The sequence below is a fragment of the Tamandua tetradactyla genome, chromosome 19 (genome assembly GCF_023851605.1).
Source record: "Tamandua tetradactyla isolate mTamTet1 chromosome 19, mTamTet1.pri, whole genome shotgun sequence".
Lineage (NCBI taxonomy): Eukaryota > Metazoa > Chordata > Mammalia > Pilosa > Myrmecophagidae > Tamandua > Tamandua tetradactyla.
The window spans coordinates 52,042,076-52,059,246 of record NC_135345.1 but is presented as its reverse complement, the minus strand read 5'-3'; the positions used below and the strand labels follow the sequence as shown (position 1 = coordinate 52,059,246).

At 37.5% G+C, this 17,171-nt stretch overlaps 1 protein-coding gene across 17 annotated transcripts in view; it reads right to left on the bottom strand.

The window, feature by feature from the left end:
• DCUN1D4 (defective in cullin neddylation 1 domain containing 4) overlaps positions 1 to 17,171 on the bottom strand; it is a 144,116-nt gene that overhangs the window by 24,774 nt on the left and 102,171 nt on the right. For all 17 annotated transcript variants that reach the window (XM_077136834.1, XM_077136836.1, XM_077136848.1 and 14 more), the window contains one exon: positions 1,667 to 1,758. In XM_077136834.1, coding sequence (XP_076992949.1) covers positions 1,667 to 1,758 — 92 coding nt within the window. The remainder of the gene's footprint in view (positions 1 to 1,666; positions 1,759 to 17,171) is intronic.

Sequence of the window (17,171 nt, the reverse complement as noted above, 5' to 3'; positions counted from 1 at the left end):
AAAGACAAATGAAAATGTGCCTGAAAAAAGCTGATGGTGTCCTCCCCTTCAGCCTTGAAATAAAATCCTGTTATCAACCATGTGTTCATCATTACCAGAAAACTTAAAAAAGAGCAGCCATTGCACGCTCTATTCAGAAAGCAAAGAAGAAAGGCAGAGAGGGAAAAAACGAAATAGCTACTCAGCTTAAAATCATAAGCTGTTCCCCAACATGACAAACACAATTTTATTGAGATTCCAGAAGGATTTAACCCTAGAATTCTAGGGGTTGCTGACAGGAAAGTATATTTGTAAAAAAAATGGTTAGGCTTTTACCTAAAACTCATTTGACACCAGACAATAGTTGTTAGATGAAGAAAATGACTTAAAAACCAGAACTCTGGGGTTTTCATATATCCCCCTCTAAGCTGCAGTTTCATTTGTAAAACGTGCCATCTTTCTAACTAGGTAACTGTGAGGTTCAAATGGAAGAACGGGGAAAAGTCTCATAAATTACTAAAGCACAAAGCAAACAGCACTGTTAATAACAAATGGGCAATAATATTAAAAGCTGACAAATGCCAAAATTATTTAAACAAAAACTGAAGATCATTAACACTTCAATTTTAATTCAGTAAAAATTAAAGTCAATTATTCCAAGTTAACGTGAAAAGAAAAAGAGAAATCATTCTAAGAACTTTAGATCAAAGTTACTAAGTTATGAATGAATATCTTCCTATACAGTTGAAATGTTTAGTCACCCACTTCAATTGTATCCTTCATTGTATAATAGGAAATCACAAGTTGTGTTCTCTTGAATGAAACTTAGCAAACACACATACACATACATACAAGCACAGAAGGAATATAAAACCACTGATTTTTTTTCTTATTCTGGACCAGGTAACACAAACAATATTATTATTATTATTTTATTATTAATACTCACAATAATAGTAATGAATGTTTAATTTTATCCAAAGCTAAAACGAGGATCTATAAAATAGAATGTATAAAATATTTCCACTTATAAAAGTTCACTTTACTCAACTTTTTCTGACTGTAAACCAGATGCTAATGAGCTTCTACTTTTTAAGTTCACAACCTTTACTGTCCAATACAGTAGCCACTGGTTAGATGTGACTATTGAGCACTTGCAAACTGAGCATATAAATGAAAATGTGCTGTAAATGTAATATACACACCATATTTTGAAGACTTAGTACAAAAAAATGCAAAAATATCTGATTTTTAAAATATTAATTACATATTGAAATGACATTTCGAGTTAGATAAAATATATTATTAAAATTAACAACCTGTTACCTTTTACTTTCTTAATGTGGTTATTAGAAAATTTAAAATTACATATGTGGCTCACCATAGATCAGCAAATTTGGTCTATTTTTCTGTTGGACAGAGCTGCTCTAGAAGGATACTAAAATAGACTGCACATGCGTATATATACATACAAACGTATAAAAGCTTTAATTGCTAAAATACATTCATAACAGTCCTCTTCTCCTTACAAAAATCGGTCTTGGCCTTTACATCTTTGGCCACAGGTGAAGCTTGCCCAGACTACCTGATTTTCTTCCACTCACCCAACCCAGGTTCCCTGAAGTTTCAGGGAGGAAGCAACCACCTTGGGAGAGCAGGGACCCCGACAGTGCAGCCTCAAACTTACTGTAGAGAAGTCATTCCTTTTAACCATTCCTGTAGAGTAAAATAACCCATGTTCTGTGCATCCAATTTCCAGGCCAGCACAAGCATAACTACCTGTTCAAAAAATAGGAAAAAAAGAAACACATCAAATTGGAATGACAAATCTCAGTGATTAAACACATTAACATCTTGCTAAATGCTTCTGTTCACAGTATTTTAGTCACTGAAATGTGAACAGTGTAACTCTTCAAATATAAGTTCTAGTTTGGCAAACATCTAAAATCTGAATAACACTCTTTTGACAAGGGTTTGGAGAAATACATACTCTCATGATGCCTGAAGATAGAAGTGATTAGGCTCTTCAGGGGGCAATTTTGCAGTATCTATGGATATTCAGAACCAGTTACTAATTCAGCCATTCCACCTATGGAAAATTATCACTATACCTGCACATGTATGCAAAGATGTCTATTCAACAAAATTTACTGCAGCACTAGCTGTAGTAACAAAAGACTAGAAACAACCAAATATCCATAAATAAGGGATTAGAAAAATTTGCTGAATACATTCCACACAAAGGAATACTATGTCACCTAAAATGAACAGAACAGAGCTATCTGTACAAATATTTGCAGAAATAAAAGGTGGTTGGTGGAAGATATAAGGTGAACTTATATCACACATACACTGTTTGTGAATTCAACTACATACACTGGGGAAAAATTACTTTACAACAGCTCGACATTCCACTAAAATAGCACTGTACCTGGATAAGCCTAGGATGAGTGGCATGCCCCAATTGCTTCTTAGCAGATGGCAGTGCCCCTATGCCACTCGCATCATTAGCCCCTCCACAGGCTTTGAGTCACTGAAGTGTTTTTCAAGGGCAAATTTGAGCACTTATGATTTTTACTGATGTGCCAACTTGCACATCTTGGGGGTGTGTACAGTTATAAAAATAGATACAAAAATAAAATAAATGACAGCCTGAGCATCTCTCAGGCATACTAATTTTAAAGAGGAGTCCAGAGTACTCTGAAGAGTATTCAAAAATTGGCTGTACTTAAGAGTCCTTTGGCCAAGAGGTTAGTGCTTCTACAAGAAAATAGGTTCTGATATTTAAAATGATGACTGGGTTTCTGGATCAGCCCACAAAAGTATAATTTTTAAAGTGTGGTATAATGTACCATGAGTTCTCAAGTACTGAGTTCAAAACACAGGGAGTGAGGAAGCAAAGAAAACCTAAGAAAAACCATTCAGCACTGAGTCAGGTGCTAGGGCTACAAAAGCAGAACTACAAACACGCACCCTTCCAGCTCTCACAAAGTCGGAATCTGGCTGAGTGGTAGATCTTAAACAAAGAAATAAACAAGAAGTCATTTTATTACAATTATAAGGGCCTTAAAGAAAGTGACAGGATACAGGGAGAATGTACAACAGAGGAACTTAGAGGAGGGAGGTATCAGAGAACCCTCTGCTGACAGTTAAAAAGAATGAGCTGTCCAGGTATGAAAGATCCCTGCATGGTCAACAAAGTCTCCAGCATCACTATGTGACACAACAAGGGAATACAGGCTTAATGGAAGATCCCAGATAAAAGAAAAGGTGAGTACAGGCTACTCATGTATGGTCATTTGAACATTTACACAATAAAATTTTTAAGTTAGGGATAGTCTATGTGCCCCACATATTCAATGATTCCTGACCTCATTTCAGAAAAGTATAGAATTGCCTTGACTTCTATTTTCTCATTAAAAAAACAAATAAAAAAACTTCGTATTTTTTACCTAAACTGCCTGAAAGTCAAGCAAGCCTCAAGACTTTGAGTGATCTCTGCTCAGTAAGACACTCCTTATAAACCTCTTTAGTGTCCATGAAATGAGGTGCTAATAACAGCAGTATACAGAATAGGCAAACATATATTGAGGTTCACCAATATAATACCAGGCCCTACTCTGTTAAATCTTATACATGGTGATCCAAAATTGACATTTATCAAAAGCACACATACAAGAATCTTTCTTGCACTGGATCCCTACTAATAGGAAGTTACTGAAAGACCTGCAAACAACCTAAATGGGGAACTTTCGGGCCAAGATGGTGGCTTAACAATGTGCACATTTTAGTTCATCCTCCAGAACAACTACTAAATAACAAGAAACAGTACAGAACAGCTCCTGGGGCCACGTGACTGGACACACAGCGTACCCAAGTCTGGACCAGCTGCAAGCCCCCCCCCCCAGGAATCGTGAGTTCCCCAAGCCACGGTGGCCAGTGCCTCTCCCCCACAGGCTGCTTCCCAGAGGGGAAAGGAAAGACTTTATCAGCAGCAGGGGCTGAGCCCAACCAAACACCAATTGTGGAATTAATTAACAAATTCTGACTACTAAAAATAGGCCCCCAGCTCAGGTGAAACTGGTCAAAGCAGAGGTCGCTCATTTTTGCCCCGGCACCAAGGGGGCAGGGCTGACGGAAAAAGTAAAAAAAAGGAAACGGAGGTTTTTGTGGCTGTGTTTCTAAAAAGGCTTGACTGCCTTTGGATATAGCGGCAGGGCTCCTCAGGCTGCAACTGCCCCAGGCATAGGCAGAAACAAGCTCATTTGAGAGCTTGTCTGGAGCCTGTGCCTTCCCCAGGGGAGGGGTGAAGCCCAACTCAGGTGGAATCCCTCCCTCAAGGAATTCACACACCAGGGCTTGGTAATTTGAAGCCATTAAAACCAGCCTACAACCTCTCCTCTGTCTCCACCATGCCCCCAGCAGGAAGAGTCTGCCACAGTTAAAGGTACCACATCATCTTATGCTGATGGGACCTGCAGGCAGACAAGTGCCACATACTGGGCAGGATAAGAAAAACAGAGTCCAAAGACTTCACAGGAAAGTCTTTCAACCTGCTGGGTCTCACCCTCAGAGCAGGTGGCTCCTTCCTCCTTGACAGAAGGCCAGTTTGGTCTGGGAAAATTCAGTTGGGGTCTATAATATCTATGTAGACCCTCCTAAGTGTGTGTGGGGGGGGAAGGCACCATACAAGCAGGGCAAGAAACAAGAAAACAAGAACTGAAAAATTCTTCTCTGAAACAAAACCTAAGCTAGAGGTCCAGAAAAAGCTGAACTGAATGTCAAAGAACAGACAGACAACAAATTCATCCAGCAAGAAAACCCTAGGTAAAAGAAGTGCAAGCAATCTCCAGAATAAACTAATTAAGGTAATTAAATGCCTAGATGCCAGCAAAAAATAACAAATCATACTAGGAAAATTGAAGATATGGCCCAGTAAAAGGAACAAACCAACAATTCAAGTGACATACAGGAGCTGAAACAATTAATTCAGAATATACGAACAGACATGGAAAACCTCATCGAAAACCAAATTAATGAACTGGGAGGATATAAAGAAGGCAAGGAATGAACAAAAAGAAGAAATCAAAAGTCTGAAAAAACAAATCAGAACTTATGGGAATGAAAGGCACGGTAGAAGAGATGAAAAAAAAAACAATGGAAACCTACAATGGTTGATTTCAAGAGACAGAAGACAGGATTAATGAACTGGAGGATGAACATCTGAAATCCAACAAGATAAGAAAATATAAGGAAAAAATGGAAAAATATAAGCAGTGACTCAGGGAACTGAAAGACAATATGAAGTGTACAAATGTATGTGTTGTGGGTGTCTGAGAAGGGAAAAGAAGAAGAAAAACTAATGGAGGAAATTATCACTGAAAATCTCCCAATTCTTATGAAAGACTTAAAATTACAGATACAAGAAGTGCAGCATACCCCAAAGAGAATAGATCCAAATATATGTACTCCAAGACATTTACTAATCAGAATGTCAGAGGTCAAAGAGAAAGAGAGAATCTTGAAAGCTGCAAGAGAAAAGCAATCAATCTCATACAAGGGAAGCCCAATAAGACTATATGTAGATTTCTCAGCAGAAACCATGGAGGCAAGAAGACAGCAGGATGATATATTTAAATTATTAAAAGAGAAAAGCTGCCAACCAAGAATTCTATATCCAGCAAAATTGTCCTTCAAAAATGAGGGAGAAATTAAAACATTTCCAGACAAAAAATCACTGAGAGTTTGTGACCAAGAGACCAGCTCTGCAAGAAATACTACAGGCAGCACTAGAGACAGATATGACGAAGACAGAAGAGAGAGGTGTGGAGAAGAGTGTAGAAAGGAAGACTATGAGTAAAGGTAAAAACAAGGAAAATTAGATATGACATATAAAATCCAGATGGCAAAATAGTAGAAGAAAGTACTACCCGTGCAGTAATAACACTAAATGTTAATGGATTAAACTCCCCAATCAAAAGACATAGACTGGTAGAATGGATTAAAAAACAGGACCCATCTATATGCTGTCTCTACTCAAAGGACATGAGGGCAAGGACACGAATGGACATTTACACACCAATGGTTAGAGCACCATTATTTACAATTACCAAGAAATGGAAACAGCCAAATGTTCATCAACAGACAAGTGGCTAAACAAACTGTGGCATATACATACGATGGAATATTATGCAGCTGTAAGACAGAATAAAGTTATGAAGTATGTAATAACATGGATGGACCTTAAGGACATTATGCTGAGTGAGATTAGCCAGAAACAAAAGGACAAATACTGTATGGTCTCACTGACATGAACTGACATTAGTGAATAAACCTGGAATACTTCATTGGTAACAGAGACTATCAGGAGATAGAAATAGGGTAAGATATTGGGTAATAGGAGCTGAAGGGATATAGATTATGTAACAGGACTGAATATAAAAACTCAGAAATGGACAGCACAATACTACCTAACTGTAATACAATTATGTTAAAACACTGAATGAAGCTGAGTGTGAAGACGATAGAGGGAGGAGGACTGGGGGCATAAATGTAATCACAAAGAAAGATAGACAATAAAAATTGAGATGGTATAGTCTAGGAATGCCTAGAGTGTATAATGATAGTGACTAAATGTACAAATTTTAAAAATGTTCTTGCATGAGGAAGAACAAAGGAATGTCATTACTGCAGGGTGCTGAAAATAGATGGTAACTAATATTTTAAAATTTCAACCTATATGTGAGACTAAAGCAAAAAATGTTTATTTGGTACAAAATTTATATTTTGACTAGTACATCTCCTAATGTAACTTATGTAGATAGTTGGTTGAACAACATAAGTACATGGAACCTTGGGTAGGACATGAGAGTTTGCTGGTTTGTCCAGAGTGATGCCCCGATGAATCCCAGAGTGATTTGATCAGTGAGTGGAAAAGTATTTACAAAGTCCCCTTCGGGGAATGGTGAGAACGGGGGAAAATTCAACCTCCCCAAGTTGAATTCTTGATATTCTCACAAGCAGTGCGGACAACCAAAGCTATAGGCTGAGCCCCCAGTCTTGGGATTTGTTCATATGAAACAACCCCACAAACGATAGGTCAGCCTACTTAAAATTAGGCCTAAGAGTCACCCCCAAAAGCACCTGTTTTGTTGCTCAGATGTGGCCTCTCTCTCCAGCCAACACAACAAGCAAACTTACCACCCTCCCCCGTCTACGTGGGACATGACTCTCAGGTATGTGGACCTTCCTGGCAACGTGAGACAGAAACCCAGAATGAGCTGAGACTCAGCATCAAGGGATTGAGAAAAACTCCAGAATGAGCTAAGACCCAGCATCAAGGGACTGAGAAAACCTTCTCAACCAAAAGGGGGAAGAGTGAAATGAGACAAAGTGTCAATGGCTGAGAGATTCCAAACAGAGTCGAGAAGTTATCCTGGAGGTTATTCTTACGCATTAAGTAGGTATCACCCTGTTACCCAAGATGTAATGGAGAGGCTGGAGGCAACTGCCTGAAAATGCAGAGCTGTGTTCCAGTAGCCATGTTTCTTGATGATGATTGAACAATGATATAGCTTTCACAATGTGACTGTGATTGTTAAAACCTTGTGTCTGATGCTCCTTTTATCTACCCTTTCAACAGACAAGTAGAACATACGGAATAAAAATAAATAATGGGAGGAACAAATGTCAAAATAAATTTAGTTTGAGGGACTTCCTGGAAGATGGCGGCTTAGTAAGACGCGCGGATCTTAGTTTCTTCTCCAGGACACCTACTAGGGGAGTAGAAACGATACAGAAAGCGCCCAAAGCCACAACACAGATAAAAAAGACAGCGTACCCCATCCTGGAACGGCTGGCTGGCTGAGAGAAGCAGCTCGGGTGAGATCGCCGAGGCGCGCGGGCCTTACCGGGCGGGGTGGCAAGCGGCCGGAGTTACTCCCTTCCCCCTTCCCGGGCCGGCTGGGAGAATTGGAGAGGTGGTCCCCTGAAACCAAGGCGACTGGCGCCCACACCACGCGCAGCCCCCGGACCAACTGAGAGAATTGGATCGGAAACCCCCAGGCCGCGGAGAACGGTGACCCCGTGACTCCCGGGGAACGTGCACTCTCTCGGGCGGGCCGCTGCCACTGGCGCCCTCCCGCCACGCTTGTTGCCCAGGGCCGACTAGGAAATTCGGACGGGCTCTTTCCCTGGCTGCAGCGACCAGCAACCCTCCCTGCGTTCGGACACCCTCCCTGCGTTCGGACCCCGGGCCGGCTCAAGCCTCTTCGGCTAGCGAACCCCCAGGACGGCGAGAGTTTTCCAAAGTTTAAGGTCCCGCAGCACCTTTTACTGGTGGGACCCGCAGACAAACGTGTGCCACGAGCGCCACCTACTGGGCAGGATAAGAAAAACAGAACCCAGAGATTTCACAGAAAAATATTACAATCTTGCTGCATCCAACACCAAGAGAAATCTGAATAAATGCCCAGACGCCAGCAGCAGAAGATAACTGTCCACGCTCAAAAGATTGAGAATATGGCTCAGTCAAAGGAACAAACCAATAGCTCAAATGAGACACAAGAGCTGAGACAACTAATGCTGAATATACGAACAGAAATGGAAAACCTCTTCAAAAATGAAATCGATAAATTGAGGGAGGACATGAAGAGGACATGGGCTGAACATAAAGAAGAAATAGAAAAACTGAAAAAACAAATCGCAGAACGTATGGAACTGAAGGATAAAGTAGCAAACATAGAAAAAATAATGGATAGCTACAATGATAGATTTAAAGAGACAAAAGATAGAATTAGTGATTTGGAGGATGGAACATCTGAATTCCAAAAAGAAACAGAAACTATAGGGAAAAGAATGGAAAAATTTGAACAGGGTATCAGGGAACTCAAGGACAATATGAACCGCACAAATATACGTGTTGTGGGTGTCCCAGAAGGAGAAGAAAGGGAAAAGGAGGAGAAAAACTAATGGAAGAAATTTTCACTGAAAATTTCCCAACTCTTATGAAAGACCTAAAATTACAGATCCAAGAAGTGCAGCGCACCCCAAAGAGATTAGACCCAAATAGGCGTTCTCCAAGACACTTACTAGTTAGAATGTCAGAGGTCAAAGAGAAAGAGAAGATCTTGAAAGCAGCAAGAGAAAAACAATCCATTACATACAAGGGAAACCCAATAAGACTTTGTGTAGATTTCTCAGCAGAAACCATGGAAGCTAGAAGACAGTGGGATGATATATTTAAAATACTAAAAGAGAAAAACTGCCAACCAAGACTCCTATATCCAGCAAAATTATCCTTCAAAAATGAGGGAGAAATTAAAACATTCTCAGACAAAAAGTCACTGAAAGAATTTGTGACCAAGAGACCAGCTCTGCAAGAAATACTAAAGGGAGCACTAGAGTCAGATACAAAAAGACAGAAGAGAGAGATATGGAAAAGAGTGTAGAAAGAAGGAAAATCAGATATGATATATATAATACAAAAGGCAAAATGTTAGAGGAAAATATTATCCAAACAGTAATAACACTAAATGTCAATGGACTGAATTCCCCAATCAAAAGACATAGATTGGCAGAATGGATTAAAAAACAGGATCCTTCTATATGCTGTCTACAGGAAACACATCTTAGACCCAAAGATAAACATAGGTTGAAAGTGAAAGGTTGGGAAAAGATATTTCATGCAAATGACAACCAGAAAAGAGCAGGAGTGGCTATACTAATATCCAACAAATTAGACTTCAAATGTAAAACAGTTAAAAGAGACAAAGAAGGACACTATATACTAATAAAAGGAACAATTAAACAAGAAGACATAACAATCAAATATTTACGCACCGAATCAGAATGCCCCAAAATACATGAGGAATATACTGCAAACACTGAAAAGGGAAATAGACTCATATACCATAATAGTTGGAGACTTCAACTCACCACTCTCATCAAGGGACAGAACATCTAGACAGAGGATCAACAAAGAAATAGAGAATCTGAATATTACTATAAATGAACTAGACTTAATAGACATTTATAGGACATTACATCCCACAACAGCAGGATACACCTTTTTCTCAAGTGCTCATGGATCATTCTCAAAGATAGACCATATGCTGGGTCACAAAGCAAGTCTTAACAAATTTAAAAAGATTGAAATCTTACACAACACTTTCTCGGACCATAAAGGAATGATGTTGGAAATCAATAATAGGCAGAGTGCCAGAAAATTCACAAATACGTGGAGGCTCAACAACACACTCCTAAACAACGACTGGGTCAAAGAAGAAATTGCAATAGAAATTAGCAAATACCTCGAGGCGAATGAAAATGAAAACACAACATATCAAAACTTATGGGACGCAGCAAAGGCAGTGCTAAGAGGGAAATTTATTGCTCTAAATGCCTATATCAGAAAAGAAGAAAAGGCAAAAATTCAGGAATTAACTATCCATTTGGAAGAACTGGAGAAAGAACAGCAAGCTAACCCCAAAGCAAGCAAAAGGAAAGAAATAACAAAGATTAGAGCACAAATAAATGAAATTGAAAACATGAAAACAATAGAGAAAATCAATAAGGCCAGAAGTTGGTTCTATGAGAAAATCAATAAGATTGATGGGCCCTTAGCAAGATTGACAAAAAGAAGAAGAGAGAGGATGCAAATAAATAAGATCAGAAATGGAAGAGGAGACATAACTACTGACCTCACAGAAATAAAGGAGGTAATAACAGGATACTATGAACAACTTTACGCTAATAAATACAACAATTTAGAGGAAATGGACGGGTTCCTGGAAAGACATGAACAACCAACTTTGACTCAAGAAGACATAGATGACCTCAACAAACCAATCACAAGTAAAGAAATTGAATTAGTCATTCAAAAGCTTCCTAAAAAGAAAAGTCCAGGACCAGATGGCTTCACATGTGAATTCTACCAAACGTTCCAGAAAGAATTAGTACCAATTCTCTTCAAACTCTTCCAAAAAATCGAAGTGGAGGGAAAACTACCTAATTCATTCTATGAAGCCAACATCACCCTCATACCAAAACCAGGCAAAGATATTACAAAAAAAGAAAACTACAGACCAATCTCTCTAATGAATACAGATGCAAAAATCCTCAATAAAATTCTAGCAAATCGTATCCAACAACACATTAAAAGAATTATACATCATGACCAAGTAGGATTCATCCCAGGCATGCAAGGATGGTTCAACATAAGAAAATCAATTAATGTAATACACCATATCAACAAATCAAAGCAGAAAAATCACATGATCATCTCAATTGATGCAGAGAAGGCATTCGACAAGATTCAACATCCTTTCCTGTTGAAAACACTTCAAAAGATAGGAATACAAGGGAACTTCCTTAAAATGATAGAGGGAATATATGAAAAACCCACAGCTAATATCATCCTCAATGGGGAAAAATTGAAAACTTTCCCCCTAAGATCAGGAACAAGACAAGGATGTCCACTATCACCACTATTATTCAACATTGTGTTGGAGGTTCTAGCCAGAGCAATTAGACAAGAAAAAGAAATACAAGGCATCAAAATTAGAAAGGAAGAAGTAAAACTATCACTGTTTGCAGACGATATGATACTATACGTCGAAAACCCGGAAAAATCCACAACAAAACTACTAGAGCTAATAAATGAGTACAGCAAAGTAGCAGGTTACAAGATCAACATTCAAAAATCTGTAGCATTTCTATACACTAGTAATGAACAAGCTGAGGGGGAAATCAAGAAACGAATCCCATTTACAATTGCAACTAAAAGAATAAAATACCTAGGAATAAATTTAACTAAAGAGACAAAAAACCTATATAAAGAAAACTACAAAAAACTGCTAAAAGAAATCACAGAAGACCTAAATAGATGGAAGGGCATACCGTGTTCATGGATTGGAAGACTAAATATAGTTAAGATGTCAATCCTACCTAAATTGATTTACAGATTCAATGCAATACCAATCAAAATCCCAACAACTTATTTTTCAGAAATAGAAAAACCAATAAGCAAATTTATCTGGAAGGGCAGGGTGCCCCGAATTGCTAAAAACATCTTGAGGAAAAAAAACGAAGCTGGAGGTCTTGCGCTGCCTGACTTTAAGGCATATTATGAAGCCACAGTGGTCAAAACAGCATGGTATTGGCATAAAGATAGATATATCGACCAATGGAATCAAATAGAGTGCTCAGATATAGACCCTCTCATCTATGGACATTTGATCTTTGATAAGGCAGTCAAGCCAACTCACCTGGGACAGAGCAGTCTCTTCAATAAATGGTGCCTAGAGAACTGGATATCCATATGCAAAAGAATGAAAGAAGACCCATCTCTCACACCCTATACAAAAGTTAACTCAAAATGGATCAAAGATCTAAACATTAGGTCTAAGACCATAAAACAGTTAGAGGAAAATGTTGGGAGATATCTTATGGATCTTACAACTGGAGGCGGTTTTATGGACCTTAAACCTAAAGCAAGAGCACTGAAGAAGGAAATAAATAAATGGGAACTCCTCAAAATTAAACACTTTTGTGCATCAAAGAACTTCATCAAGAAAGTAGAAAGACAGCCTTCACAATGGGAGACAATATTTGGAAATGATATATCAGATAAAGGTCTAGTATCCAGAATTTATAAAGAGATTGTTCATCTCAACAACAAAAAGACAGCCAACCCAATTACAAAATGGGAAAAAGACTTGAACAGACACCTCTCAGAAGAGGAAATACGGATGGCCAAGAGGCACATGAAGAGATGCTCAATGTCCCTGGCCATTAGAGAAATGCAAATCAAAACCACAATGAGATATCATCTCACATCCGCCCAAATGGCCATTATCAACAAAACAGAAAATGACAAGTGCTGGAGAGGATGCGGAGAAAGAGGCACACTTATCCACTGTTGGTGGGAATGTCAAAGGGTGCAACCACTGTGGAAGGCAGTTTGGCGGTTCCTCAAAAAGCTGAATATAGAATTGCCATACGACCCAGCAATACCATTGCTAGGTATCTACTCAAAGGACTTAAGGGCAAAGACACAAACGGACATTTGCACACCAATGTTTATAGCAGCATTATTTACAATTGCAAAGAGATGGAAACAGCCAAAATCTCCATCAACAGAAGAGTGGCTAAACAAACTGTGGTATATACATACAATGGAATATTATGCAGCTTTAAGACAAGATAAACTTATGAACCATGTAATAACATGGATGGACCTAGAGAATATTATGCTGAGTGAATCCAGCCAAAAACTAAAGGACAAATACTGTATGGTCCCACTGATGTGAACAGACATTCGAGAATAAACTTGAAATATGTCATTGGTAACAGAGTTCAGCAGGAGTTAGAAACAGGGTAAGACAATGGGTAATTGAAGCTGAAGGGATACAGACTGTGCAACAGGACTAGATACAAAAACTCAAAAATGGACAGCACAATAATACCTAATTGTAAAGTAATCATGTTAAAACACTGAATGAAGCTGCATCTGAGCTATAGGTTTTTGTTTTGTTTTGTTTTGTTTTGTTTTGATTTTACTATTATTACTTTTATTTTTTTCTCTATATTAACATTCTATATCTTTTTCGGTTATGTTGCTAGTTCTTCTAAACCAATGCAAATGTACTAAGAAATGATGATCATGCATCTATGTGATGATGGTAAGAATTAATGATCGCATGTGTAGAATGGTATGATCTCTAAATGTTGGGTTAATTTCTTTTTTTCCGTTAATTAAAAAAAAAAAAAAGAGAAGGGATAATTGGAGATGAAGGGATACAGACTGTACAACGGGACTGGATATAAAAACTCAGAAATGGACAGCACAATAGTACCCAATTGTAATGCAATTATGTTAAAACACTGAATGAAGCTGCATGTGAGGTATAGGTTTTTTGTTTTTGTTTTTTTTGTTTTTTTTTCTTTCTATTATTGTTTTAATTCTTATTCTGTTGTCTTTTTATTTCCTTTTCTAAATCGATGCAAATGTACTAAGAAATGATGAATATGCAACTATGTGATGTTATTAAGAATTACTGATTGTACATGTAGATTGGAATGATTTCTAATTGTTTTGTTAATTCTTTTTTTAATTAATAAAAAAAAATACATTAGGAAAGCAAAAAAAAAAAATTTAGTTTGAAATGCTAGTGATCAATGAAAGGGAGGGGTAAGGAGTATGGCATGTAAAATTTTATTTTTTTTCTGTTTTCGTTTTATTTTTCTGTTGTCTTTTTATTTCTTCTTCTGAATTGATGCAAATATTCTAAGAAATGATCATGATGATGAATATGCAACTATGTGATGATATTCTGAATTACTGATTATATATGTAGAATGGAATGAGCATATACTAACAATGCTTGTGTTCTTTCCTGTAATTGCTTTTTTTAATTAATAAAAAAATTTTTTAAAAAATACAAATACCCCCCCCCCCCAAAAAACAACCTAAATGTTTAGTGAGTAAATACTTCCTGAGTAAAAGCCTGCTTTCAAGAAATTTTAAGGTAGAATTTTAACTTCTAGCTAACTAATGGTAATTGTTTTTTCTTCTTTCCATTGAAACCCCATTAACATTCTTCAGTTTGTATCAATAGGTAGCCACTCCACCTTGCTAATGATATTATTCAAAAACTCTATATCCTTATTTCTGTTCTCTTGAATGATCTCATGTTAGGCTATTGATGATACTTCAGACAGGAGGCTGACCTCAATTGCAGAGCTTGGTAATCTGACCCCCAGCCCCACCTATATTCTCCGTATAGATATCACATCCACTCATTTGCAGAAGATGAGTCTCTGAGGAAACAGACAAACAAAAAACAACAACAAAGTAGAACTGTACATACCATTCATTGAGGTTCAAATATATTCAGACAGGTCTGGAACTGGAAAAGCTCAGCAGAAAGCTAACTGCATGGAGGGACTAAGAGGTTATTTGAAGAGAATTCATTCTAAAGAATGAGTCAGGCACAATCAGAAAGCACAGGGTCTAGGGGTGAAAGGGAGCATAGCAGAGGGCGCGGTAGGGAGCAATGGCACTTTAACCTCTTCCATACCAGCCCCCTGAAGAAAATTCCTGCAGTAACCTGGGGCACAAAATAGAAATGGTTGCGGGGTAAGCCCCAGCCAAACTAAGCATGGACCTGATACCAGGAAGAATAGTAGAGGATGGAAAAAAGCTTGTGGTTTAGAGTCAGACGCTCCTAAATTTGAAATTTAGAAATTCCACTCACACCATCTTTTTTATTTTTATGTAAGTTAATTAAATTTTCTGAGTCTTGCTCTCATTATCTATAAAATGGGGATAAAATGGGTTATAAGAAAAAATGAAACTAAATGAGAATTATTAATTAGGAGCTAAATGGACATTTGTTACTTTCTTCTTTTTTATTATTCTTTATGGGCTCTATAATATTCTTGAGATTTTCCAGCAGAAAAATATTTTAGAGGATCTTTGGAAAATCTGAGGCTATCAGGAGAGGAACTGTGACAACTCCAGTTTGTACCACTGCTAATTACCTTTACTCCCTAGCTGCTTTAGAGGAAAGATGAAAAAGAGATGCTGATGAGTATTCATAAATACCTAGATGAAGTTATGAAGACAAAATTACATTTTAAAGGCACATCCAGCCTCAAGCTGTCCAAGTCCTGTATGGGAACAGGCTGAGGCCATCCATGATTTGGGCAGGGAGGGAATTCCCTCTCATCTACCTTCATGACCCAAGATAAGGTGAGGAGCCAAAATAACTGAAGAAGAAAGTATATCAGTCCTAATGTTAAAAAGAGAGATGAGAGAAGAGAGACCAATGGCACTGAGGGAAGGGGACTTTCCAGACCATCCTGCTGCTTTATGGGCTGGCTGTCTCCGGACATTTATACATACATTAAGTGACAAAGAAATCCTAAATTGAGTACCTTGTATATACTGTTGATGCTCATCTCCATTTGTTGTAACAATAACAACAAAAGCATTGGGAAAAAATAGAAAATGTTTCTGTAATGCTGTTGTCCAGGGACTAGCATATTCTACATATGACAGTTAATTTGCTTTTTTTTTACACAGAACCTGAGGCTTCATTTCAAGTACTAGAATTGACCAAAACCATCAAACCACCACCCATGTGTCCAGCTGGGTCAGATGCTACTGCTGAAGGAATAGGAATATAAAAACAGGAAATAATAACACAAGCAATCATTTAGAAATCATCGTAAATGATTCAATGCACCTCCTGGAGCCAGCAAGTACATTCAGGACTCCAGAAGGGTATTTAAGAGTTTCAAAAGGTCTGTCATTTTATCAGTTTGCCAACAAGCTGTTTGTAAACTAGAAATTCCCAGTTCTGTCTAATTTATAACTGGAGGATTAATGAAAAACTTTTTCTTAATGACAACTTTATGTTTTTTTACTTCAGAAATTGGTCTCAGAACCCACTAAATTCCTAGAAACTTTCATCAAATAATTAAATCAAGTAAAAAAAGGTCATTACATTTTTCAGACTTAAAAAACCAAGATTACTAGGTAGATTACTGGGACTAATTAGTAAACCACCATTCCTATATATTATGCACAGCAGCACAAAATATGATTGTTAAAACAGATCTAAAAATGGTGACTTAAGAGAAAATGGGCTGTTAAAGAAAATTCCCACCCCACACCCCATCCAAAAAAAAAACACGTTATATGTTCTTCAATTGATTCATAGTTTACTGGATTTGTACCTTCTCATTCCTCAGCTTTTCTTGGAATTTAATACTATATATACATTTACCTATGCATTTTTTTAAATGCAAACTAAATTTATTCCTCAAACTACATCATACTCACTGATCTATTTATTAGTAAGATTAAAAATTACACCAAACATTTATTAATTAAAAAAAACACGGTGATGACACAGAACATACACCACAGATATACATGAAATATAGCTAACGAGCCAAAGCCAAATTCACAATGGGAAACAATTTTTACATAAAATAGACTTTTCTTAAGTTACCTAAAAAAGAAGCTAAGTTCTTAAATAAAGGATTTTGCCATTATTTTAGTAAATGAAAGCACACTTGAATTTTACAAGCCTGCTTAAATATCAGAAGCCATAAATATCAGGTTTGGTGAAGGTTTCAAATATGTTTATAATGTTTAATCATCAATGCAGACAAGGCATATT